The sequence below is a fragment of the Thunnus maccoyii genome, chromosome 19, assembly GCF_910596095.1.
Source record: "Thunnus maccoyii chromosome 19, fThuMac1.1, whole genome shotgun sequence".
Lineage (NCBI taxonomy): Eukaryota > Metazoa > Chordata > Actinopteri > Scombriformes > Scombridae > Thunnus > Thunnus maccoyii.
The window spans coordinates 20,535,168-20,562,862 of NC_056551.1; the positions used below are offsets into that span (position 1 = coordinate 20,535,168).

General features: G+C 39.7%; 1 protein-coding gene across 6 annotated transcripts in view; it reads right to left on the reverse strand.

Moving 5' to 3' along the window:
* The window catches only part of garnl3 (GTPase activating Rap/RanGAP domain like 3), an 83,691-nt gene that overhangs the window by 31,396 nt on the left and 24,600 nt on the right, over positions 1 to 27,695 (reverse strand). For 3 of the 6 annotated variants that reach the window (XM_042395038.1, XM_042395034.1, XM_042395040.1), the window contains exons 3-4: positions 18,593 to 18,662; positions 1,324 to 1,398 (exon numbers count right to left, since the gene is read on the reverse strand). In XM_042395038.1, the coding sequence (XP_042250972.1) occupies positions 1,324 to 1,398; positions 18,593 to 18,662 (145 nt within the window). Of the gene's footprint in view, positions 1 to 1,323; positions 1,399 to 18,592; positions 18,663 to 18,750; positions 18,938 to 23,503; positions 23,584 to 25,700; positions 25,828 to 27,695 lie in introns of those variants that run through there. The other 3 variants (XM_042395035.1, XM_042395036.1, XM_042395039.1) reach the window with 3 other exon arrangements.

Sequence of the window (27,695 nt, forward strand, 5' to 3'; positions counted from 1 at the left end):
ACTGTAAAGTTTGACATTTTGGGAAAATGAAAGCTTACTTGATTTCTTGCCAAGAGTTAGATGAGAAGATGAATTATGAGCATGAAGCAGGAGCCAGGAGGTGGTTAGCCTAGCTTTAAGACTGGAGACAGCTGGCCTGGCTTTGTCCAAAGGTAAAAACATCTGTCTACCAACACCTCCACTCTCTGCTTGTTCCCTTGTCACTCTGAAAGTAATATTCGCAGCATGTAACTCCCTATAAAACCCAAAATTTCAGTTTTTACCTTTCTGTTTTTCTATGATTAAACAAACAAGATAACTGTTACTTAGTTAGCTTTAGCCATATGTATTTTTTGAACATTGGACAGAGCCAGGCTAGCTGTTTCCCCCTGTCTCCAGTCTTTATGCTAAGCTAAGCTAACTGTCTGCTAGAGTGTGGTATCAATCTTCTCATCAAATTCTCAGCAAGAAAACAGATAAGTGTGTTTCCCAAAATGAACTATTCCTTTAAGCTACAGTAATTAAGTACCATTTAACTCTTATATACTATTCAGGTTAAATTTTACCAATTTTTACATTTGGGAGCAGTAAAAATACCCTTTTCTTTTAGCCTGAAATTTTATGACTTTCCCCAAAGTGACTCAGAATATACAAAAATTGAAATATCTAAACTTATTTATTCAAAACTTCAAAAATCACCATTCAAAAATGTTGCATTCTTCACATTCAATAAAATGAATTGAATTCATGATGGCTGTTATGTTCTCCTGTTTTTAGGTAACATGAGACCATATTATAGCGTGATTGAACGTTACAAATAGCGTAACAACAAAAAGTGTAAAACCTAAAGAATACACTCTCTCTGCTCTCTGAAAGCTTCATTAAGGATTAATCACCCATTAATTAATGACTGATGAGCTACTCATGACTGAAAAATAGATTTGTGGTTCAGAAATTTGGTATATAGACTAATTATGAGGGGATACTGTGAACGGTCAGACTACGAACAGTGTGTAAGGGTTAACAATAAAGTGTCATCAGTGATAAATGACTGACTATCACCATTTCAGGACAACAATAGGCAACATACAGAAGCAAAAGACAAAGAAGACCACTGATTTGAGTCAAGCTTCTTTTTTATTTTCGTCTTTTATTTTTTTTCCCTAATTGATCAACCAAAAATGGTACACAAAAGAGATGCACCATTTACTACCTGTTGTTAATTGGGCTGCTCGTTATTTCAAAAGGTCAAGTGAGAGCAAGACAGGAGTGAATGGACGAATAGGGGATGCATATGTGTACAAAAGTGCATCATATTGTATGTATTGTATGTATGTATTGTACCTCATCTGACGAGCCATTCTCCACCCTGAAGCGTCCTGCCCTCTGGATGGCCCCATCTGCATCACTTGAAATCAGCTGAGGGAGACAGAAAGAGAGGGAGACATGTTTAAAATTAGACATGTGACAAACCATGACTTGTGCCAGACAGTAATAAGAAGGTCATAAATACATTAAAACTGGCTATTATCACTGACAAAAGAGGAACTATGGCAGACACAATCACCTCCATGTGACAACGGCAGCATGAGTCCCACTACAAACACATCTGTCCTCAACAGAGTCTTCCCCCTGTGTAGATAACCAACGTGTCCACACTTCTTTAATCATCAACAATTACTTAAGTCTTTGCCATGATTCCTGCAACTCCCTTCCCCGTAATAACCTGTTTTGATGTTCTTTTTTTCCCCCGTTCTCTCATCTGCCACCCTCTACTTATCGCCCCAATTATCTGGCTCTTGCTGACTCACCTCTCTCCACTACAGCATCGGAGAGGAGACATTACAAAAGCGAAATGGGACAGTTAATGATAGTGGGAGTGTGAGAGAAACAGGAGGGCAGGGGGACGAGAACAAAATGTATCCTGTGTAGGTACATAATACAAAGATATAGTTTGAAAAAGCATACAGTAAATTTCCCAAAATGTCACTTTCTTGCTGAAGAGTTAGTTGAGAGTTTGGTGACCATTTTTCACCTCGGCACTTTATACGTTACTCCAAGATTCAGTCACATAGCGTTCCCTATGCAAACCTTAGCAGGAAAGTCAAATTATTATTTGTAGCCATGCTAGTGGCAGTGGCCGGTCAGGCTACCACTTTTGCCCAGAATCAAATATCTCAAAATTATAGGATGTATTGCTATGAAATTTGGTTTAGACATTCACATCCACTGTTAGCACCATCATCAGACCAACATTTCAATTTGTCTAATACAAGTCTCAGCTGTACTTAAAGCTTAGTAGCAAATGTTAGCATGCTAAAACTCTAAACTTAGATGGTGGATATGATAAATATTTTACCTACTAAACATCAGTATTGTCACTGTGAACATATTGCTTTGCTCACATTTGAGTACAGCCCCACAGAGACGCTAACATGGCTGTAATTTTACCTGTTACCCAGCAGCCGTTTATGTCTTCAAAGTTATTTTCATGATCTCAAAGACATCTGGCAGGAAATATAAAACAACTGCCCGGGTAAAATAATGTTTAAATCAAACATTTCCATAGACTGCATCACTTAAGCTCTGCTCTTCTTCTTCGCTGGAACATACATCAAATCCGCTGCACAGGCTGTGCAATCTGTGAAAATACTGGATTTAAATGTTGGTTTTACCCTCGATAAACATTATATCTTTCTTGGCAGAAAGTAGAAGTGTGTGAGATCACAAAAATACACAAAAAAGACACAGATCGCTGCTGGGTAACAGGTAAAAAAAACAAACATTTTAACGTTTCCCCTAAGGTTTGTGTAGGGAGTGTTATGTATTCAAATCATGGAGTAACGTACTGAGTGCTGAGGTCACAAGACTAAAAGGAAATCACTGCGCCCCGTCAGGAAATAGTCCAGCACATAATCTTTACAAAACTACAACTTGTTGTATTTACATTTCGTGTTTTGCGTGGAATAAAGAAACAAGATATAGCACATTATTTAGTGACCTTTAGAGGTGCTGGTAGGTGGATTTTGTTACCTTACGAGAGATACAAGCTAACTGTTTCCCCCTGCTTCCCGTCTTTAAGCTAAGCTAAACTAACCGGCTTCTGGTGGTAGCGTCATTATTTAGCGACAAGAGTGGTATCAATCTTAACATCAAACTCTCTGCAAGAAATGTTAAACTACTCCTTTAACTTTGCTTCAGTAGATTGCCAATTCAATTCTCAGATCCGGGAATGGACAGAAGTTTGTCTCATATGGCCAGTCCACATGTTTTTCATTCGCTAGGAGAATATTTGGGTATGTATGTGTTTGTGTGATCTATATGTTTTTAGACCTGTAACAACTGAAGCAATACAGTAATTTTCATCTGAACATGGTGTGACTGGTGTATGACAGCTTCACTGAATAAAACAAACATATTACACTTACAAAATAACAGAATTACAATCAGATCAACTCTATGTATTTCACAATCTGAATACTAATGTAAAAACTGTGTGTGTATAAATACGTAAAACACCAGGAATGAGTCGAGTGTTTGGTGTGTCAGTGATGCTGCTGTCAACTGATCTTCTCCTATCTTGTGGACATCTAGAAACCACCTTCAATCTATTCCTCTTCACGTCCCCATTTCCTTTTTAACCCCCCAACGCCATCGCACTGAATGATGCTTGGTTGCCAGGCAACGTACTGCAGAGCCTCTCCTCCCTTGTTGCTCTTTCTCCTCGTTACCTTCCTGCCTTTCTTCTCTGCGTCGCTGGCCTCTGCTCTTTGACTGTCTTGACTGTCGTGCTCTATTTTGCTTCCCCTCGCCGATAGAGGTCTCTGCTCTGCCCACGTGTAAATGTGAAAAAAAAAAGTTCTGGCATAGTTGTATATCTCTGCTCATGCTGTGATACGTCTGTGTATGTCTGTGTGTGTCTGTGTGTGTGTGTGTGTGTGTGTATGTGTTGGGCACCAGATGGCCTGAAATGGTCTGAAGCAGCCAAACAAGAAGAGGATGAAAAAAGGACATTCCTGTGAGAAGACTGGACATGGAAAGCTGAGTGTAACTGACCTCTAGGAAGTATGACAATGACACACGGAAATAACGCTTTATTTTACAGGTCCTCTTTTACATTAATTTTCTGGCAATTTACAGTTTAATTTGCAGATATTTAATAATTATTTTTTAGGAAAAGGGTAGTGCAATTTGGTATGAATTATGAGAAATACAGAAAAAAACTATTATACTCATATTTGGGTTCATACATAGGTCTTAATTTGCAAAAATTCTACATTAATTATTTTCTAACAGACAGAAATTGTGTGTCAAACTACATATTAGCGTATTGGGTTGTTTCTTAAAAATTCTATGATGACTCAAGGGAATTTCCCATATACTAACAAATTACATAACCCTTTTAAAGAAGTGACAGTTACACAGCAGCTACTCTTAAGAAATTATTGAAAAGATGCTCTGGAAGTTAGTGAGAAAGTATTGGATCTGTAAAATAAAGTGTTAACAAGATTGTTGATAGATGCTCAGTCATTACAGAGTTTTTTAAGAAACAACCTAATACGCTAATATACTAATATATCGTTTGACTCATGAAACTACACACTAAAAAGATATGTTTTTTCTGTCAAAGAATAGTTAAGAATGTAATTTCTGGATATTTTTAGCAAAGTAACAACCCTAACTCTAACCATGAACCCAAATATAATGAGTGGATACTTATCGAGTAACCAACTTAACACTTTTTTCCCATATTTCTTATAATTTGTGCCAAATTGCACCACCCATTCTGTAAAATGTCCTAAAAATGAACTGTTACATATCCCAAATGACCAGGAAATGTGTATAAAATGAAGGGACCTGTAAAATAAAGCATTACCACATAGAGGAAAGAAAGAAAACAAACAATTTTCCCCTTTGCAAACACCTATTTCACACACATAATGCTTCATACACCTCAGATGAAACGTAGCAGGGAGGTTTTCCTGCTGTAAGGATCTAAGAATCATGCACAATGATAAACAGACAGCTAAAAACCACGTTGTGAACGGCTGACACAATCTGTACACAACTAAGCAGGGCACAGTGTTTATCAGTTTGGAGAGTGGGTAGTGTGCCCTACTTCAGCAGCTCATTAGATCATGTCAGACAGTACAATGAGGAGGAGAGTGATGAGAGAGCACTTATCATGGAAAGAGAGCGAGAGGGTTAAAGTCTATTGAAAACATTCCAGTGAGCAAGTGAGGATAAGAGGCGGGAGCTTCACATTCGGAATAAAATCATTAAGGACGGTCACACTAACGTTATTGTTCATGCTAAATTAAATCTGATATGCAGTACTGTAGCTGGGGGATTAGAAATCTCTTAAATGAAATTCTGCAACTTTGGTGTTACTGGAATTGGCTCTGAGAGAGTCATACATATTGTAACAAATAACTAAATAGCTGGTTTTTATGTTGTGTCCAAGCGGCAACCTCCGGGCTGAAAAAGGAAGCCAACGCGGAAATGCCAAAAACTGTAGTTCCTTGAATGGCCACTAGACCCCCAAGTTAAAATACCCATCTTTACAGCAGAGATAAACATGTTTACAGCCTGGTACAATAAATGGTTTTGGTCTCTGTAGCTAATTTCCCCTTATATGATAACTGTACAAGGGGTGAATTTTTATATAACTTACCCATTTTTAAATTCTATTAAGGCTTAAAGTTACAAATAATTAAGGGTGTGGCTGCTTTGAGTGACAGGTGGGTGCCGTCACATGCAAGTCGCTACCTCGGTAACGTAACCATGGCATAACTTTACGGTTTCATATGTGAAAAATAAAGTCAGTTTTTGTGCGTCATCCATGTTCAGTCAATTTCTGTACTTTGTTTTTCTGTGAAAACAAAGTATTGTGTGGTTCTCAGTAAAAAGGACAACATGTTACTCATTTTCTATATCATTGAGACGGCCTTTAAACAATTAAGCTTTTTCCTCTTCCAGACTGATGTCTTCCAGACATCCAGTGTCAACACTGAGTGGTTTCACACCGGATCTCAACTGGGCACATTTAGATGTTTGTCTTCTCTGTATCATATCCATATTTGTACTAAATGTATCTCAGTTTTGGTTTAATCCAAACCAAAAACATGGAAAGTACAGCAGCTGGTATTTTGTAATGAAATTCAGTGAAATTGCTTTGAGAGACGTTTTCTTTTTCATGTTTAGTCTTGTTTCAAGCAATCATAACATAAAAGAAAATTCCGGTCACTGTTATCGTTTATTTCCTTTCACTGTCTTCAATCACCGCTGGAGCTGTGATGTTACTATCTAAAACTCTAGTTTACTAGTTAGTTAACTTTTCATTTCCTTTAACTTCAAAGTGAATATATATATTTTTTAAAAACCTACATACACAACGTACTTGTTAAGATATATCATATGTTGGATGAAGGGATGTGGACTAGGCCTAGGCAATAATTCAATGCGATTATTTCTCGACTTTCAGTGGACTCTTATTGTAATAAATTGATTGATTGATCCAAATTGATTCCGAGCAAGGGGAGTTTTTTCTGATGTAAAGCACAATACTTTAACAATACTGTGATAAATATCGATATATGCTGAGTATATAAATATTCCTATTGATACAACATTTATTTCAGCCTTAGTGTGCTCACAGGTAAAGCACAAGTTGAATTTTCTCTCTTAGGTATACTGTACATAATGAGATAATACAATCCAATGGATAGAGCGCCAAGCATGTTTACTGCAGGTGTGAAGCTCTGATAAACGACAGAGAGCTTTCTGTGTAATAATTGCCTGTGTCTTAGGAGAGGCTGCAGAAAAAAAATACTGCCTTCCATCCTTTCATATGCATATTAATAGGCCTGAAAACAAATATATTTTCTACATATTTCCTGGTGTGGCGGCATGTGCCTGCATGGGTTGATGCGTGAGAAAGAGACCGCGCTGTGAATGAGCTTCGCTATTCCATTAAAAACTGTAAAGTAAATGTATAAGCTATGGGCCTGTATCTCCCTCCATTTCTCTTGCCTCCTGCAACATTAACTGTCCAATCGCAGGATAATGGAGGGGAAACCGATGCAGCGTTCAGACAGAGCAATGCACCGCCTCCCTAGTGTATGTGTGTGTGTGTGTGTGTGTGTCTGCATGTGTGAGAGGGATAGAGAACATAACGTGTGACATTCTGTATTAAATGTGCGTTTAGGTAAGTGTTTGTGCTGCTGCGTGTGAAAAGGCTCTCTGCTGTTTTTTGGGTGAAAGAATGAAAAATGGCAGGAGAAAGGAGAGATTAAGCGCTCTGGGGAGTCTGTGTGTGTGTGTCTGTGTGCACAAACATATGCATGCATCACGCAGCCTCTGCCTCTAAATCATGCAACAGAAGAGTGGCAAAGAAGGAAAAGCTGCACTCCAACGATTCCCCGTGGGCCGGGGGGAGAGGCAGAGGAGAGGAAACAGGGGAAAAAAGGGGAGCCTGTTCTGCTCTATGCTTTAACAAACAACCCATAAAACACCTTGCCACTGCTGGGGAGCAATAGTGGAGGGATTGGGCAGGGAAGGAAAAAAAAAAAAAAAAAGAGAAGGGGCATCAAACGTATGGAGAGAGAGAGACTGAATGAAGGACGAGACCGCTGGGGAAGAGAGGCAAAGAGCGATGTGTAATGACAACAAAAAGCCGAATGATAAAAGAATAATAGCCATCTCCACGATGCGTAACCCCATGGGAAGGGGCCAAGGCTTTTGAGCTTTATAGACAGAGTACACACACACACACACACTTTCTCCTACACACACACTTAAACAGCTCCCATTTTAGGGCATGACTTGAACATTTCACAAATACAATTGAGCTCACGGCGTACTCAGAGAGCCTCTGATTTCCCTAAGGCCCACGGGACAAAAGGAGCTCTGCATTGCAAAGAGAGAGGTGTGCGTGTGTGTGTGTGTGTATTTGAGTGTGTGTTGAGGTATTAAATCAATACTTTTGTGACTGCTGATAGATAATTGATCTCATCAGTGGGCCTGTTCATGCACACTCACAATCCTCTAGGAAGGCAGACAATGCGGAGGTGTAGGCGGCAGAGCAGGAGAGGAAGTGGCAGAGGGTGAGGAGGGAAGTAGTAGCGGGAGGGGGGGTGGGGGGGGGGATTAATAGAGAGGCAGGTGCACAGTTGGCGCCTATATGGCGGAGAGTGACAAAGAGGATATAAGTGACAGATGAAAAAAAAAAAGAGATGGAAAAAATTAAGAGGGAAATAATGAGTGGAAGACTAGAAGAAGAGAGAAGGGAGAAAACGCTGAATAAAAGGAATAAAGGAAAAGACTGGCAGATTAAACAGAGAAAGCTCCCATTAAAAAAAATAATTTAAAGGTTAGAGGCTGCAGAGGAATCAAGAAATTGCTACCTCTTCTTTTTTCCTTCCTTTTATTCTCCATTGTTAAGTCTCCCTGTTCTGTTTCACATTCATTCAGATGCAATCCAAACTGTGTGGCTCAATATTAATTGAGGCAGATGTTTTAAGGAAGATGATTTCAAATTAAATATATCCTCAGCCAAATATTCTTGGAAATATAAAATTAAATGAGCAACTTCCCCATTTTACAATCAAGCAAGCTATAAAACGCCTTTTGTTAACAGAGATAGGGATGTTTGGATTCAGGTTGCGGCCGACCGGTGGCAATTTGAAGTGGAACGAAGCCTGCCGACGACAGACAACCCAAAACAGTAGTCGAATGTGCCTGTACATTTGTATGTGTGTGTGTATGTTTGTGTATGTGTGTGTGTGCCAAGGGGGCGACTCAATGAACCAGCTGCACACAAAAATCTTAATCGGTTTGGAATAAATTCAGTAATTAAAAGTAAATAGCAGATATGGTAGTAAATAAAAGTTTTGAGACTAAAAGCAAGGCGGATTGTCTTTGTCTCCATAGCAACAGTTGATGAGGCTCATGGGTAATGCAGCCACTTCCGCTATCAAAAAACTCGACAGTGAGGAAAATATTTCCCCGCAGCGGGTGGCAGCTGGCCAACACGAACCTTTTTTTATGCATCAGTGCGATGCGTTGAATGGATCCATGTCATAGTGTAGTGAGAGAATAACAGCGTCTGTGAATGCGCTCCATTGAATGGGCTTGTTTTGCCATTTTACAAGCTTGTTTTGCAACCTGTACAATCTGGGTTAGGATATTGTACAACTCAATCCAAGAATGTACAATTTTTACGCAATTTCTTTCCATTGAATGGAGGATTCATGGTAGATTGAGTGTCAACAAACAGGCAATAGACACGTTAAAAGTTGGTAAATTTGTCTGTTTGGGGCAAATAAACACAAATGGTCCAGCAGTCAAATTTGCAAACTCTAACGCATGCAGCAAACGGAAGCAAACTAGCATAATTTCCAAAAGCAAAGGGCTAATTCATTAGGAACTACATATTTGTGGGGTTACAGTACAGGATACATTATATAAAGTACCTTTTCAAGACTGGGACGTCAACTGCGTGGGAGCCAAGTTGGTATAAATCTGATTTTGGAGTAACAACAGCGGCTCTGTCCTGTTGTTTATTGGATTTGGTGAAGTTTAGCCTCCAGCAATGCTGGCCAAACTTGCAATAGCTTTAGGCTTTGTTTGCCAAAGTCGTTCCTCATAATCTTTTCTCCAGCAAAAGTGAAGCATACTCTTTGAAAATAAGGACATTAAAACATAAATCTAACCACTGGTGATTGATCAAGTATGTTTTTCTATACTAAGCAACCAAACCATTCGTGGGTTATATTAGAACAGATGACATTTTAATGTCATATTTTTATAAATAACAGTGCACTACAATACTGGGGCTAACTAGAACACAAGAACAATGCTGTTTTATTATTTAGATGTCTTAGCTTTAGCCTCAATCTTTTAGCCTGTTAGCATGTATGTAGCCATCAAGTGCATATTTAAGACTGTTTTACTGACTTCATGTTTTAAAACAAATCAAGGCCTGCTCGTTTACTTCTGTATGAAGTCGAAGACAAATTGTTTCAAAAGTTATGGTAAATTTAGATTGGTAAATCTGTCATTATGTGCACATGATAGCAACAGTAACTAGGGAGGGCAGGGCTTAGCCAACGGTCAATTAGGACACAGTGAATATGTGTGTGTCATTGTGTCTGGTTATTTGAGGGTGAAACATGAGTTCAGAAGAGTCACATTTAAAAGTTGTGCTGATAGAAGAGAATCCCAGAGGTGTACAGATGTGACTGTCTCGGTTTGTCACATACATATAGGTCATCCACTGACTCAGACAATCCAGAGTAAAAATACTACAGCAGCTGCATTTAGAGAGGGAAGTGACATGTGGCATTTGAAATGACTGAGTGCGGTAAACAAATACAAAATGCTATCTGCCTTTTCACTATCTGCTGTCTGTCTTTCCCAAAATAACCTGATCATATTTTATTCATGGATTGATTATGAGATGATCCTACTGACGCAACACCACCACCTTTGGTGGCCCAGTGGCCACACAGCTGTAGAGTTTTATGATTTCTTTTAGCAGATTCAGGACATTCATTTCTCACGGTGTCTGAACCTAAACTGAACCAGACTTTGAGGATAAGTCTTGTGATTTTCTGCATTTTTCTTATGAGAAATCCCACGAAAAGAATTAAACCAACAATGAATTGATACCATCAAGTATTGTCTGTGTATGAAAAGCCGGATACAGCTTATTCCTCTGTGCCATGGAGCTCCACTGCTGTCCAAAAACTATTAAAAACACATCAATGAGTCACATCGTTCCATCATTACCATCAATATCAGTACTGCAGTTCATTCAGAGTTGATCCCACATACACCATCCATAGTGATAAACCCGCAGCTGAAAATAGTCCCCAAAACATACACTATTTACTCCTGTTTTTAGTGACATTTGCTTAAAACTACAGTGCCCAACCAAAATAGGAAATTATATAGTTTTCAAAAAAGTAAAAGTATATATTCCTGACTTTCGTCTTTAGTAGGAACAAATGGGCTTGTGGCTGAGTGCCACAAACAAGCTGGGGGAAGTACTGAGAGATGGACTGAAATAAAAATATAAAATAATCACAAACCTCTTTACACATCCTACAGAAAACATGAGGAGATAAACACTCCGTTTGAAAGTGTCGTGATGACTTCTTTCATATGATAACCGAACTGTTCAGACTATTTCTTCCAGTTTTTCAAAAGCACTTTCTGCAGTCGTGTCACACAGAGACTCTGACTTCAGTCAATCAATGATTTTATTCGAAATGTTCCATTTAAAACAAAAGCCCACTGTACAAAACTCAATAAACTTTATCCACACACACACACACACACACACAAACACACTGACATCCACTGATCATGTAAAATAGACTGTAGGGCTGGGCGATGATTCAATTCATAATGATTCTCCATATAATTATATTGTGACAAATTTCTCTTATCTAGATATTGTGGCTCACAATTAAATACAATTAACAGTAAGTTTAATCCTACTGTCACTGGAAAAGATCTTATAAGCTATAGAAGACATTTAGTCCACTAAAATATGATATAACCATTTGAATCAATAAGATAAACGTGGTTTTGAATTTTAATCGTCTTATTTTAAAGCTGTGATCATACAAACTGATCACTGAACAACATGTCCTGGAAAAATCCTGCAATGATAATAATGATGTATAATGCATGATGTTGCCGCAGAAATTAAATAACAACCCAAGACCTGTGGAGGGGACAATTAGAGGTGAAAATTTAAATCAAAGACAAACAACGACCGTACCGTGGCTGTTTGCCATGTAGCCATTGACTGCACCTGATTAGCATTAGAGCTGCCTGTGGCTAGGACAAATCCAGCCACGCTAACAACAGCACCACATCAATATCTGCCCATATACTGCAGCAACACTTCCGATGACTAATCTAACGACTAGGATTGAAGGCATCGGGCCCACCCACCCACCCAGGAGTCATGCTGCTGGGGTGCAGCAGCTATAAGGGCCCTCAAGAGTGGGCAGATGCTGCAGTGAAGCCCGGGATCGCAGAGCGCAGCAGCAGAGCGCCATGCATCAGCTGCTTTAATAGACGATTAGTTATGTATCAGAGAAAACGGGAAGAGGAGAGACAGATGGAGAGACAAGAGCGAGAGATAGAAGGAGAGAGTTTAATTTTAGGGTTGTTTGGGCTCCTGCACCTGTTATTACTCCAGTTATTTTAAATAACTTGGTGCTCCACACTGGCATTTTTGAGTTAGATGTGACTCTGACTATAACACGAAACACTAGTTTTATTCTTGTATATATATAGTATATTATGATAGAGTTTTCTTCTTGTTATCGTTTATGCTCAGACTGAGACATACACTTTTTTACGTGTACTTTATTTTTAGAACATTAGATGAAGTTTGCGAGGAAACATGACAAGACGGCTGTTTCTAACAGTGAGAGATCAGGTTGTTGTACTCAAATTGCTTCTTTTGTCCGACCAACAGTCCAAAACCCAAAGATCTTGAACTTACGATCACAGAGAACTACGAAAACATACAATATTCACTCATGAGAAGTCTCAATCAGTGGATTTTTTGTACTTTTGAAGGCTAAATCAAGGAATCTACTGTTTAGATAAGATACAACAAGCTTTGGTATCCATCAGTCCCTATTTACGTTTGCGACTGCTCACCACAGCTTCACCTAAGTATCAAAGACAAGTAATTGAGTCCCATCAGAAAAACTTAACTGCTTGTAAGTACACAAGGGGGGTTTCTACATAGGCGGCCTCTCAGAGAACACGGTGGTCATTAGCTTCACAAACAATAAACAAGGACCTTATTTCCTCAGCAGTTTCTGGTACAGTTTGTAAAGTGTGGGTTCCTGTGTGCATCTGGGTGACGAGGACCACCCACTGTATTTGTTACTGTCAACTAACTAACTGACAGCTCTCCAATAGTAATCCTCACTGGCTTAGTTATGACTCATGAGTGAGTGCTCTCAGCCATGCCTTAGTTTCAATACTTTTTTGACATTTTAGAAAGCTGTACACACATGTATGTACATCTCGTCATGTGTGTGTGTGTGTTAAACAGTTGTGAATCTTAATCACTGGGGCTATTACCTACAAGAACATTAACATTAGTTCAGGCTGTAGCACAGATGCAATTGCTGAATTTTTCAATTATTGTTCATGTTATATGTTATAGGATGCTTCCATGTAGGGCTGCATCTGCCAAATTTTCCTCAGAAAAATGTGAAATGGCCTTCAGACTATCCCAAAGCTCAAGTTGTTGTACTCAACTTGCTTCTTTTGTCTGACCAACAGCCCACAACCCAAAGATCCTTAATTTCCAATCACAGAAAACTACAAAAACAGCAAAGATTTACATTTCAGAAGCTACAGCCGGTGAATTTTTGGCAATTTTGCTTTAAAAAAATGACTTGACAATCAATTGAATATCAAAACAGTTGCTGATTAACCAAACAGAAAAGATGGCACTGACCATAAGCAGCAACTCTGGGCTTCAAATTGGATCCAATGCAAACCAATGGGTGACGTCACACCTCACCATATCCAGTCTATGAGAATGGAAAACTGAGTTTCCCCTTTTCTTGTAATTGCCACTTGTGGCCACAGTGGCCGCTGTTCATCAGAAGTTACGCTGTTTTTCTTTCGTGTCAATAAACACACAAACACACGCAGTCACACACACACACACACACACACACATGCTGGGAGTGGGCATGAATTCAATGTGACAGTGCAGTCAAAAGCATCTGAGGCAGTGACAGTAGCACTGGTAGGCAGGTGGGAGTGGAGCCGTCTGCTCACCAGTCTCTGTGCAATACTGACAGCTAACCTCTCAAAAATGTTCCTCACACACACACACACACACACACACACACACACACACACACACACACACACACAAGCGGCAAGGGTCTCAGTCGCATTCGTCACTGTAAACTTTATCCACAATACCTCCAACATATTTTCTGTCTTCTCATGTGGTCTACCACACAGCTTAGGAGACAGCCGGCGGCCACCTCTCACCTACACGTCACCGCCTTCATCTCAATAAAGACAATTCAAGTCACTGGAAAAACACTGCAACGCCTTCCAGTGCTGTCGTGCCATAATGAAACGGGTTTAATTGTTGCTGGATTCAGCTTTAGTGCGCAGAACACGCAATTAAGCTTTTGAACGTGGACGGTGGTGTTGTGAGCGACTGAAGTGACAAGACGGGGTGGGAGTTGCTTTTGTGTTTGCTTTGTTTGTCTCTGTGTATGAATGCAGATGCCATCATGGAGTATTTGTTTGCTCATTTGTGTGCGTGGGCGTTCAAAATATGAGTGAGTGTGTGTGTGTGTATGTGTGTGCTGGCACAGAGGTTAATAGAAAACTTAACATGTGTTGACTAAAGTGACTTGGGCATGTAATATGGGCTGATGGCCAGTGTATGTGTGTGTGTGTAGCAGCAGCAGCAGCAGCAGCAGCAGCAGTAAGGTATTGATTTTTGAGTATTCCTTTGTGTATTTAGTGATTTAAACTTCCTACTTTGTTTCTTACTCTTTTCCATGTTACAGGAGGGTCCTCGGGCACTTTATAAGGCAGCCACATACACACACACACCACTGATTCTCCACACTCTTGTCTGCTTTTATTCAGAATAACTTAGCCAACAAAAATCCTATGATTCAATATGTTCCAGTGTAGTGAATCTGTGAGTGCATGAACACAGTTTGGCACTATACATCCTGAGCTCCTGATGAGTTCATGATTCAGGATATATTTTTGTGGAGGGACTGAGTTTTTCTGCTGCACTAGTTTTTATCTTATTTCTGAAGATATGATGCTCGTAAGGACACGTATAGACGAAGAGGTTAACTAAACAATCATCATTTCGGAAGTGTTTCTGATTCCTACAACTTCTTCAAGTAGACATTTCATTATCAAATGGACTTTGGCTAGGGCTGAAACTAACAGTTACTTTCTCTAATTAACCATATTGCTATAAAATGTATACATTTGAAAGATATTGAAAATGTGCGTTATAGTCTTTAAATGTTTTATTTTATCAGAACAGTCCAAGACCGAAAGATATTCAGCTCACTATCATTTATAACAAAGAGAAGCATTAAGTCATCACATTTGAGAAGCTAAAAGCATACATTTTTTTAGCATGTTTGCTTAATTTTCTGTTGATTGACTAATTGATTAATCAACTGATAGTTGCAGCTCTAACTTCAACTAAAATTCTGGCGGCTTTTTATAAGCAGACTGAAATAAGTGAATCCTATAAAGCTCTATAATGTCAAAAGTAGTCAGTGTGTGTGTGTGACCTAGAATGAATCATATCACCATAATAGTGTCTGAAGGTACCTGCCTTTATTGGCAACCGCTACTGCCGCTTCCATGGTGCCAAAAATAAAGAAAACAGACAGGATGAGTCACAGCTCTGTTTACGTTGGTTTCTCTTATTAGGGAGATCCTGCTTTGAATCAGTATCTCTCACTTCTGTCGAGATATCCGGAAACATCTTCACAGCTCTGCAATAAACTGGTGTCAAACTTAGACTTTCAGAATTACGTCCTGAAAGTGTGGAGAATAACATTCACAGAAAATATAATTTAACAGTTTGATGAATTTTTAAAAATTGAGAAAAAACATTAACAGTTATGAGTATTGCTGTATGACATTATTCTTAAAATACAGCCCTGGTTCTAGGATTCACTTGGATTTCTCTTTACAGGTCAGTGTGACAGCTAAGTATAAAGGTAGTTTTATGTAAAATAGGTAAGTGTCGCATAGTTAGTGTAGCATAAAATTGTAAATAAAAGTGTAAATGTAGAGTATTAGGTTTAGCAGACATGTAAGGATTAGATCTTCCATCAAAACTTCTGAAATACCTAACCATAAATTCAAATTTAAGAGAACAGCCACTGTCCTGAAACTAAAACAGTATCAATCACTGATTAATGTAACTTCCCCAACAGCATTAGCGAGCCACAGGTTATCCTGCATCCATCCCCAGCAAGCCAAACCAGTATAAAGCACAAACCACCATCTGTCCAGTTATAAAACCTTTCGTCTGCAATCCAGAAAGACCAGACTGTGTCCAACAGTGTCATTCCTGCTGGATACTGCTCTTGCCGCACTGACAATTTGCTGGAATCCATCACAGCCTCCCAAAGGCCAATGATGAGGCCAAAGCACCACTATGACAGTGGAGTCCTTGCTGCTCTGCTACAGTGCTAAGCTGGCAGAGGTGGATCCCTTTCTGAGCTGCTGCAGCCCCTCAGAGAGAAATATAGATGTATCAAACATCAGGAGAGGGGACATTAAAGACAAAACACAAAATAACACCTGCTTAATATTATTATTTTTATAAAAATTTTATGATTTTTATGGAAATGTCTGATGCTACCATCTTGCCCATTTCACATTGGACAGAGCACACAGACTTTCTACTGTCAACACAAGCAGCTGTTTAATGGCTAAAAGCCACCAGGAACTGAATTTCCACAGACTCTTCTCCGAACTTTGCACAAGCCTCCCCTGGAGACATCCAGTCTTAAACAGTCTGAGTGCCAGACTCCACAAAAACACACTTTCCCTTGTATGTTCACTCACAAGCAATTATATTTCTCCTCTCACAGAAAAACAAAGACTTAATTTCACTGCAGAATCAAGGACCAACAATAATTGCTAAGCTCGACATCATGTGCTTATCCTCCCTGAGGTTTTTTCTGAAGATCAACCTGGGTTTATCATGCCCTGCCATTAATTTTCCATTATCCACTTACTCTTCTATTAAACATACCACACAGCCTCTTATCCCTTCAGGAATTATCGTGTCTTTAAAGACAGACATGCAGGAAAGGATTACTTTTTAAGGTTTATGTGACTCTTCCTTTGGTATACACTAACTTTCTTGACTAAACCCAATACTTGTTAGATCTCATTAAAGAGAGACTATGATGGTACTTCTGAATTAGGAATCATTCCTTAGCACTTCTAATACTCACACAAACATAAACTTCTTATCATGCCACATAGGAGCTTCTACAGGAAGCCTTATGATAGCATAGCCATGGCTAGTATGTTGGCCAACCTCCCCTAAAAGAAGTTTTGTGGTGTTACAACTTCGCACTACTTCTGCCTTTTTCCTGATAAAACGTCGTTATAATTCATAGAGGTTCTTGTCAGGTAAATGTCGGCTTCTGAACAAACACATAATTTTTGAATGAGCACAATGACTAAATAAGATACGTCAAATGACATAAAGCTACTCAACTACAATTTTGATGGTTGATTAATCATTTGAGTCATCAAACAAGCAAAAACTGCAAACATTTTCTGGTTCCAGCTTCTCAAATGTGAAGATTTACAGTTTTTTCTCTGTTTTTGCAAACTGAGTTATCTATCTCTGGGTTTTGGACTGTTGGACACACAAAACAAGGAATATGTCGTCTCAACACGTTGATGGCATTTTTCACTATTATGCGACACTTCATAGAAGTTGCTATTAATATATCAATAACAAATGAACATAATCATTAGTTGCAGCCTATAGTGAGCACCTTGTAAGGTAGTTTTAACAGAACCAGTGCTTCTTGTTTGTGTGTTTGCATCTGTTTACAATATTAATGCACTAATCTACCACTGTATATTGTTTTTACATCCAATATCGAACTCATCACAGTGGAGGTAGATCCTTTAGCTTGATAAACGTAGGTTGTACCACAAAAACATCAAATTTTAAGTGTAGCAGAAGTGACGACGATAAGAAGACACCACTGATGAGATCTAACAAGTCAGACCACATGTGTAGTGTAAAAGAGGAACAGATGTCTCTGTGATAGGTACATTTTGAATATTGAGGCTGACCTCAGTGACCTAATCCTGGCTCTCACTTACCACAGTGTTTGGATACTGCTCTCTCACTTTCTTCACACACACACACCCACACACACCCACACACAGCAGCACTGTGTGTAGTGTCAGTCTGCTTGTGCTGATAGGCAGCATGTGGTTTCTCCTCAACACTAATCTGACGCACACGTGGCGCGCAGCACTCATGGACAAACCCACAATGTGTCTCTGGTAGGAAGTGCGATCGCAGTGCAAAACTCTAGGACTTCCTGTCCCTCTGGGCTATCGGGATGTACAGACTCAGCTTGCAGTGGAGGGATGTACGCTCACACACACACACACACACCCCCCAGAGCAACAATGACTCAACAGCTTAGTAATCAACCACAAAAACACACACTGTGCTGCAGCTTTGCACCAGCAGCGTCAAAACAAAACAAATGAACTTTGGAGGCTGAGTCCTGCACCACTGTGAGGGGAGCACCTATGGTGATCCACGCTGGCAAAGCACAACGCTGGACCACACCCAGTACGTCATGACTCATCAGTCCCCCTCTGTTGTCCGTCCATGCCAGCAGAAAGAGAGGGGAATGCAATGTGTGTGTGTGTGTGTGAGAGAGAGAGAGAAAGAGAGGGGCGCAGAAACGGAAGGGAGATCATGAAGAAAAGAAGCAATGAAGAGGATGAGGAGACACAAAGACAGCAACAAACAGATGAATGCGTTGTGGGTGGGACTCACCAGCTCGACCGAACCATAGTGTTTCCTGCTGAAGTCTCCACGCCTGCAGCCCAAGTCCTCCGAGGCAGAGCTGTAACACAAACGCATGGTCAGACACATAGCCTCTCTGTCCTCCATCACATCACACAGACATTCATAAACTGAGACATCACTCGTACACAAGTGGCAGTTGCAGCATCTGCTTTTCTCCAGTCTTTTTTGATCTCACTTTGTCTTCTTGTTCATGGCCACTTTGTCCACACTATGTTCTTTCTCTATCCCCTTCCCTTTTTCTTTCTTTCCCTTCCTCCTGCCTGTGTCTTTGTCGGTGTGGCGGGGCTGGCAGTGGCATGGTGACTGGCCGGGAGCAGCCGACCAGCCCAGTTCTGATTGAGATGCAGGCCCTGATTGAATTAAACCAGGAGTGATAGATGGAGACTGGCTGGCAGAGCTGACTGCTGGTCAAATAGTCAAATGCACACAGAGAGTAGATACAATCGCAAATATTGTACATAGAAAAAAACCACACACACATTAGATACTAGCACAAAAGTAAAGCTAACAAGACACATACGGTAGTTATAAACTTCTTTGAATGTTCTGAATAAAATGAATAAAATTTTAAAGGTTTTAAAGTTTCTTGATCATTTTTAAGTTCATGAGGCACTAAAAGCCTCTCTAACTGACTGTATTATCACATATGAGGAGCACAGATCTTATTCAGACTTATTTTTCTCTGGCTTTAGATAAAAAAAATTTGACTTGACATAAAATCCATTTGCACACCTAAACCTGTGTAACAGTACACTTTGTGGAAAGCCTTCAAATGCTTAAGCTAAATGTATCTTGACAAAAAGCTCAGAATAAATGCACACAATTGCAGATGCCTTTCTCTCAAATCAACTCGGAAAAATAAATAAAGGAATAGTTTGACACTTCGGGAATTCCACTAATTCGCGTTCTGAGAATGAGAAGATGGATGCCACTCTCATGTTTGTGCAAAGAGCTGAGGCCAGGATTCAGTCAGCTTAGCTCCGGGGGAAACAGCTAACTCAACTCACTGCAAAGTTCAAAAATCCGCCAACCAGATGGTGTATCTTGAAACAGAAATGTGGAAATGACACATTGTACAGGGAGTTAATCCCTGTAAAAGCACGATTTATTACATTTTGGTTTGTGTGTGGATTAAACCAAAGCGATACAACAAGAGAGATACATCATGGTTATTAGCGAAATTAGCTGTTTCCCACTGCTTTCAGTCTTTATGCTAAGCTTAGCTAACTCACTCAGCTTCATAATTAAAGGGCTGGTATACTCCTTCAGATGTGCCTGTCAGATGGTCGCGTAGCTTCAGAAATCCTCCCCCTCCACCCTTTTCGGGCGGAGGATTAGGGGCGCTGTGTATGGATTTGAACTTCTTTTTCTAGCTCTCCTTTTTCATTCATGACTGAACTGTTTCTTCAACTTTTTACATGAATAACCGAGTACAACATTACGATCGCCTTCCAAAAGAGACTATCTGAAAACATTCATTTGACGGGAGAGGCCCAAAATCTAAGAGAGGAATGGTAATCTCCACTGCGGGTTTTCCTTCAGAAACAACCTATAGGTGACTATTTCCATATTATTCTAATCTATGGTGAATGGAGGGAGCACAACGGAAAATTAAAAAAGATTCTACCTATTGGTGGGAGAAATGGTTTTACTCAAGCAGCAACTACCACGGCTTGAGGCTGGAGCTGATATTTAAAGTATCTTAAAAGGGGGGGGGGGGGATTATTTATATTGCACTTTTTAAAAATATTGTTTACATAGTGCCCAACATCATCTGCATATTCATAAACACAAAACACAGCAAAAGCACGATTAAAAAAATCAATGTATTTCAGAATTACATCATTATTGCCGCATTGAAACGCTACAGATGGCCACTAGATGTTGGCTCCAACTTCTCTCTAGAAATACCAAGTCAATAATCACTAAATTCGCTGCTGATGGTCATTTTGGAAATTATTGCTCCGTTAAGCTTTGAAGACTTATAGTAGCTTTGATGTCTGCCATGATCACCTGCTGCTCTCCTCGGCTGAAACTCAAGCTGTTTCTGACTTTCTGACCTTCTGCTTAAAGAATAAACAGTGATTTTTCTACAGACACACAGTTCTACTGTGGTCAAAGAGTTACACTGACAAGACGCTTATGAGATGCTGCCATGCAATATTTCAGTAAGTTTAATGTTACTTGATTACGTAATCTGCCGTAAGCAGCAACTCTGGGCTTCAAACCAACTCCAAACCAATGGGTGACATCACACCTCGCTCTGACCATCTTTATACACAGTCTATGGTTTTTCTACCTATCAGTGTAATCGTATGAGTATTTATTTTTGTGTGTGATGGGGGGTATTTTGTGTGTGCATGTATCTAGCTTCTGTATGACTGTCAGAGCGGTGATGACCTGCATGCTTTTTGCATCCTCTGTCTCTTTGAACCACATCCCCCCACTCCTCTTCTGTCTCCACCTAGCTCTTCCCTCTCTGGTCAGGTTTCTCTCTCTCTCTCTCTGCAGAGGAGATGAAGGCAGAGTGGAGCTGTTTATACATAATGTACACTCAAGCTTAAAGGACGCTTTTTAAAGTGCGTCTGTCCTACAGGATGTATCCATCAGTGCTTCCTTACTCGCTCTCTTCCTGCATGCTTGCTTCCTCTACATACTGTATAGCGAGGGTGGGGTCCATTACAACATGTACTCCATCACAGCTTTTACCTTTATGTGGCTCCCACTTTTTCTTTCCCCCAGCGCCCAGGTCTTTCCTACCCTTCACCTGTCCTCTGAGAGGGGGTCATAAAAAGAGTTGTACCTTGGAGGGGGATGATTAAGTGATACCACCCCACCCACCTTCTTCTCTGAGCCTAATAAAAACCACTGTCTCCTAGTGAAGCTCATCTCCTTCTGTAAAGGTTTTAATGAGTTTGGAGCTTCCTGTGATGCTTGACGGTACTTAGCGATGGACATTTTAAGTTGGGACTGAGCTGAAAGGCAAAATGATAGATGTAGAAGTGAAAACAAATGAGAAATTTGGTGGTTTTGTTTTAAAGTTGCATGCACCATGATCATTTGTCTTTCTTGTGGCTGTGGTCATAAGGGATTTTTTTGTTTTATAACCTTAGTTGGTTAGTTGGTTTGGATTTTTTGGCTGGAGTTAATACATGCATCAAAGCAGTCACTTGGCACATTTTATCATTTTATGCACACAAAGGTTTTTTTTGTTTGTTTGTTTGTTTTTTTTTAAACTTTAACACTTGGCTGTGCAATCCCAGAGGAACAGTGTTGTTGCCAGAGTGAGAATGCTTTCTTATGTACTTGGGGTGCATTGTCATTGTCCAACTTTAGCTGTTTCACTTTTAAAATAAGAGATATTTCAACACATGTAGGAGGTGTAGCCTGTGGTGAACTAAGAATCATTTGTGCACAAAGTGGTTTCTGTCAGACCAAACAGATAAGCAACATTTAAGCTGTGTTGACACCTATTACGGAGGTATAACAAGCCAAGGGGTTTAAGTGCCTTGAGTCTGATGAAAAACATGTACCTGTCAACGGAGCTCTGTGAGTGCAATGCAGAGGAGATGACATGTTCTGATTTCAAGTACAGGAAGTACAAAGAACCACTGCCACAAAAAGGGATCCTCTACAGTGTGAGCTTAGTGTTCGACCTGTGAAGATTTCTTGTTCTATTTATATTCACTTTAACCAAACTAAGAACTGAAACTTGACCCAATCATATTTTTGCTTCCAATCTCGAGTTCCTTAATACTGACATACTGAGTCTGATCGAAGATTGATTTTTATGAAATTTTGTTTATTTATTCTGGCATGAAACACAGTTTATAGCGCAGTGATACTGCAAGGATGGATAACATTTTTGGCTCCCACAGGATTAATTGAAATAATTTCAGTGATCCATTAGCTTTTCATGTAGGTCAAGTTTTTAATTTGAGCTGGGTTTCCTGACAAACATCTGTAAAACACTAAAATATCCTGATTTCAAGATTCACTACCAAATTGTCCCAGTTTTCACCACATTTAAAATAATAATTATAATATTATACTTGTTTTCAGCACTTAAATAGTGGTTAATCATGTTCTGTCCCACTCATTATTACCTAACCCGAGATAAAAACGTAGACAATGCACCACGTGTCTGAATTCAAACACTGACTTGTCTGTATGTGTGTCAATCAATCCATGTGTCATTGCTATGGCTGTTGCTAGCCTATGGCGCTTGCAGCTCTTTCTGACAGAGCCTGTCAGTATGCTAATAGTTAACTGTCATGCTGAAGAGAGAGTCGGTCTTTTCTTAAGAGCTCCAGGAGGCTTACTCCTTCCTTCGTAAAAAAGGCAACGAAAATGCTGCATTCTGCACACACTCAAAGGGTAGCTTCAGCGCAGTCGGCCCTTTAGCCAGCAGCCTGCGCTTGTGCACACTGACAAATACTTTGGTGGATTTTGGTAGGCAAAACAATTTTTTGTCTGCTGAGGCGCTGTCCATGGTGTTGAAAGGTGTGCTCAGTAGGTGTGCTAAACACTGAAATAACTGTCCCCCATCCTGACGAAAACGCCTATGGTGCATGCATAAGCGCGTGCATGAACGTGTAGGTCCCAGTTTGGGGGTTTGAAAATATGTTCACTCTATCCATTACATTTGTTTATATACCCATAAGCCTCAGCAGTACTTTGTGTTTAGTGCTACTTAGCAAAGTTTTAGCATGGTAACACATTAAACTAAGATGGTAAATGTTATGCTTGGTTTATGATAGATAGCATGTTAACATTGTCATTATGAGAATGTTAGCATGCTGATGTTAGCATTTAGCCCAAAGCACTGCTGTGCGTACAGAAACTACAGCCTCACAAAGATGCAAGAATGGCTCTTACTGTCGTTTCTTGATCCATCTGAATGTGGTTTTCTTTACAATCAGCATGCTAACATCGTCATTGTGAGCGTGCTAGCATGTTTAATGTAGCGTTTAGCTAAAAGCATCACCGTGCCTAAGTACAGTCTAGCATGACTTTAGACTCTTCTTATAATGAATGAGTGATTGATTATGGATCTTGCCTGTACACTCCTGACATGCTGCAGAATATGTATTTTATATGCTTAACACAGCTGAAACCATTATCCTGCATTCAGTTCTGTCATATGCTTTGACATCATAACTTGAACTCTGCACCACAACAGTTCAGATATTCACTTTCCAACAGCGTGATGGCTGTTAGTCAAAGAAAAATGACTTTGAAAGCTTGAACCAAAGAGAAATTGCTCTGAAACAGAAAGAGGTAAAATGGATATTCATTACTCAACTGCTGCCCTCAGTAATGGAGAACGGGAAAGGTTACAAATTGTGGTTTCTGTCACAAGACAATGGACAGTGGCCACTGAAAGGCTCCATACAGTGAAATGTGAAGTATAAATCACCCCCCACCCCATCATACTGAACCTCTTAGTGCTGCTCAAGAAAAAGCCAATCCTTTTATCGTTTAAGTTAAATACTGTATGACTGTCTGAACTCTTAAATCACCCCATAAAACGACTTCTTTGGGGGTTGTATTAGAAAAAGTCTGAGAAGAAAAGCCAAACACATTGTGTCGAGTGTAACGGTGGGACGCATAAAAAGGCCCAACAGCTGCTACAAAATTCAGAGGTTTTCTAACATTTCCAGTTTTCCTGGTCTGTCTCATACCTACATCCACATCTGGCAAATACATATGACAATCTAAATAATTTAAACAGAAAGCTATTGTTGGGCTACAGCAGTTCCTAAGAATGACCGCAGGGATGTGAAGTCATATTAGAAAATGTTAAAAGATACAGATCTGCAGTTGTCATAACAGGTTGAATTTGGGAAATGTGATAAATCATTTAGGCAGTTCAACATTTTTTCATCCAATTTGAATTCATTTGTTGTACAGTATGTTTCAAGACGTGATATTGTTCAAATGTGTGTACTACAGTTGCACTACAGTACACATAAACCCATTATACGCTTTTCTATCAGAGCCTCTGGATTATTATTAACTAAGAAGCCACAAATTCATTTTTCTACAGTGAAAACAGAAATAGAAAGCTACAACATGGGGGGAAAAAAACAAGCCATTTCATTACACAGCAATATGATAACTCATCAGAGCATTTCATGACAAGATTAAATGAACATTTAATGCCTCCTCTCTCTCTTACACTCTCTGCACATTTGGTGCAGCATGAAACCCCTTTGCTACAGTATTGGCAGCGCTGTGCCATGAAGAGCTGTATGTTTATGATCTGTCTATCTGTGTGTTCAAGTGTCACTGCAGCCCGAGTTCCCTGGCATTGTTTTTCAGCTGGTAAAGAGCTGCTGCAGTGGTGGCATTTTCAGATCCATCTAAGAGGCTGGAAATGAGCTACGACAGAAAAAGGGCCTAACCTTGGACTACATTCACTATACATCTCAGCTGTACAGTTTTTAAGCCAGATGCCTGCCTTCAGTTCAGTGTGGCCACATATTCTGTTGCTGTCATACTGCTGGAGCCGCATGCACATCCACTCTACCTTGAACTGAAAAGCATGCCATGAATTATTCATAGTTTTCCGTGTACATACTGTCTAACGTCTGTTCTCCGAGGAATAAAAAAAAAAAAGGACAGTTCAATTAATAAGCAAACTGGCGACAAAGCTGCACAGAAACCAGCGCTGTGGTTAAAGTAAAAGGTTGTTGTGGAGAGTCAGTACTTCCAGACCGGGGACTTGTGGATTCAGTGGCGCTCAGTTTGCCAGCCACCCCAGAGTAAATGGACAAAAAAGATCAATAAATCATGTATTTGATACATAAAAGTATCAAAACTCAACCCAAACAGTCGACGATTGTAAGCATAATTAGCCTATCCAAGCACTTTACGCACCAACATACACCGGAGCAGGTGTTTGCTGCTTTGTCTAATTTGCTCCGGGGCTGCATTAAAAAAAAAAACCCTGCCAGTGAGTGCTGCAGGGCTATGACAGAGCGACGACAGAGAGCTATATGCATTCAACAGATGAGAGGTGGCATGCATAAAAACAGGCAAGAGCAGGGAAATGTTTAGTTTTTTCTTTTACCGCTGATTGAAAGTCAACAGTTTGTTAGACGCTGGATCCACACTGTTCATGTCCCCATGCGATGTCAGTCCAGCGGACAAGACGACAACAACAAACCGGTATCTTTTTTTTTTTTGTCTCTCTCCCCCCTGTCTGTTTCTCCTCTCGCTAAGAGCGCAGGAACATCACTGCGGTGCAAACTCCGACAAACAGCTGATCAAAACACGGTCGGTGGTTTTTTGGCTCTTCTCTGTGCGCGCAACTGGTCACTGCATGGTGATGAAGCGGAACGGCTCTGCCATAGGAAACTGTGTTTACTGTGTGATCTGTCTCTCTCTCTCTCTATCCCTCCCTCTGTCTCTCTCCCCCCCCCTCTCTCTCTCACTCACACACACACAAATGGTGCATTTCAATCCACCACTTTTTTTTTTTTTTTTTTTGCTGGAGGCTCCGCAGAGCAAGAGGCACCATTCAGAGCAGCTTATTCTTATCGCTGTTTTTTTTTTCCTTGAGATGTGAAAAGCACAGCTGTTACATCACCGTCAATTACGCCGAGCTTCTCTCCACTTATCCTGGAGCGCAAAGTGATGTCAGGATGCAGGACTGAGGCTATACGGATCGCATTATGTCATCTGGTGTGAGCGCTTTATTTCTTCTTCTTCTCTCAAATGTGATTCCTGCTCAGTTTGGAGCAGAAACAAAAGCAAGAAATATATGTGTTCATCCTCTGATGCATCCAGTTATTTATCAGTACCATTTTCTAATGAATAAACATTTATATAGGGTTTATAAGTTGCAACTAATGGCTTTATTAATAATTCATTAATGTTTTATAGACCAGTTATGAGACAAAACCGTAGTGGCGGGTGTTTATCCTTTTGGTAGGTCTAAAGTAGTTATTTATGCTGGAAATTCATTAATAAACACTCATGGGTGTCTCACTGTTTAATAAGCAATCAACTTTGAAGTTATAAATGTTAGGAAGTCATTAAAAGCACTATGAAACCGAACACCTGATTTTTTTAACCTTGAAATTCCATCAATTTATCCATTAAAAATGACAGAATTAAGTTATTTTTAATGGGTTTTTAAGGGGATCGATTCATCAATGGATTGAAATAAATTAAGGTATTTCTAATAAATTATTTGCACATTTTAAGGGATTTTTATGGGGTAAAACACATTAAATTTAACCCCTTAATGTATACCTTAAAATTCCATAATTTTCTAATTAAGAGGGAATCTCATGGGTGATTTTCTTGGATTTTGGTCCATTTTAAGGGGTTTTTCAGCCCTTAAAAATCCCTTAAAATGTTTTGCCGTCTAATAACCCCTTAGCAACTCCTTAAATTGATCATTTAGGGCTTATGTATTTGTCTTAATTAATGGACAAATTATGCCGTCTAATAACCCCTTAGCAACTCCTTAAATTGATCATTTAGGGGTTATGTATTTGTCTTAATTAATGGACAAATTACCATACTAAACCCCCTAGTCTTAGATTAAGGGGGCTGGTATGTTTTCAAGGGTAAATTAAGGAGTAATTGATGGTATTTTTAGAGATTCTGGTTTCATAGTACAGGGTCTTTTTGTAATCCATCAAGTCTGCAATTGTAAATGTTTACAAATTGTTTATAAATGGATTTTGGTTCAGGTAAGTCAAAGGAAACCCAAAACTTGTCCCTATTAATGGATAATAACTGATCTATAAAGCATTAAATAAAGATTCAAACCATTAGTTATCCTGAAGGGTGACGCATTAGAAAACAGAAAAAAAAAAAAAAACCTCTTAAAGGAGAAATAGATCTTTATGTTTCTTTGGCTTCTCTGATCCTGCAATCAATCACTCTTATGTGCCCTCCTGGGTCTGCCCATAATCCCCCTCAACAGCAGGTCCTGCAATGATGAGGTCATTCATTCACGCAGCCTCCCTCCCTCTCCTCTCTTTATCTTCGTCTCTCTTCTCTTTTTTTTTTACCTCTTCAAGATGCACTTTCCTGCTTTCTCCTGATCTCC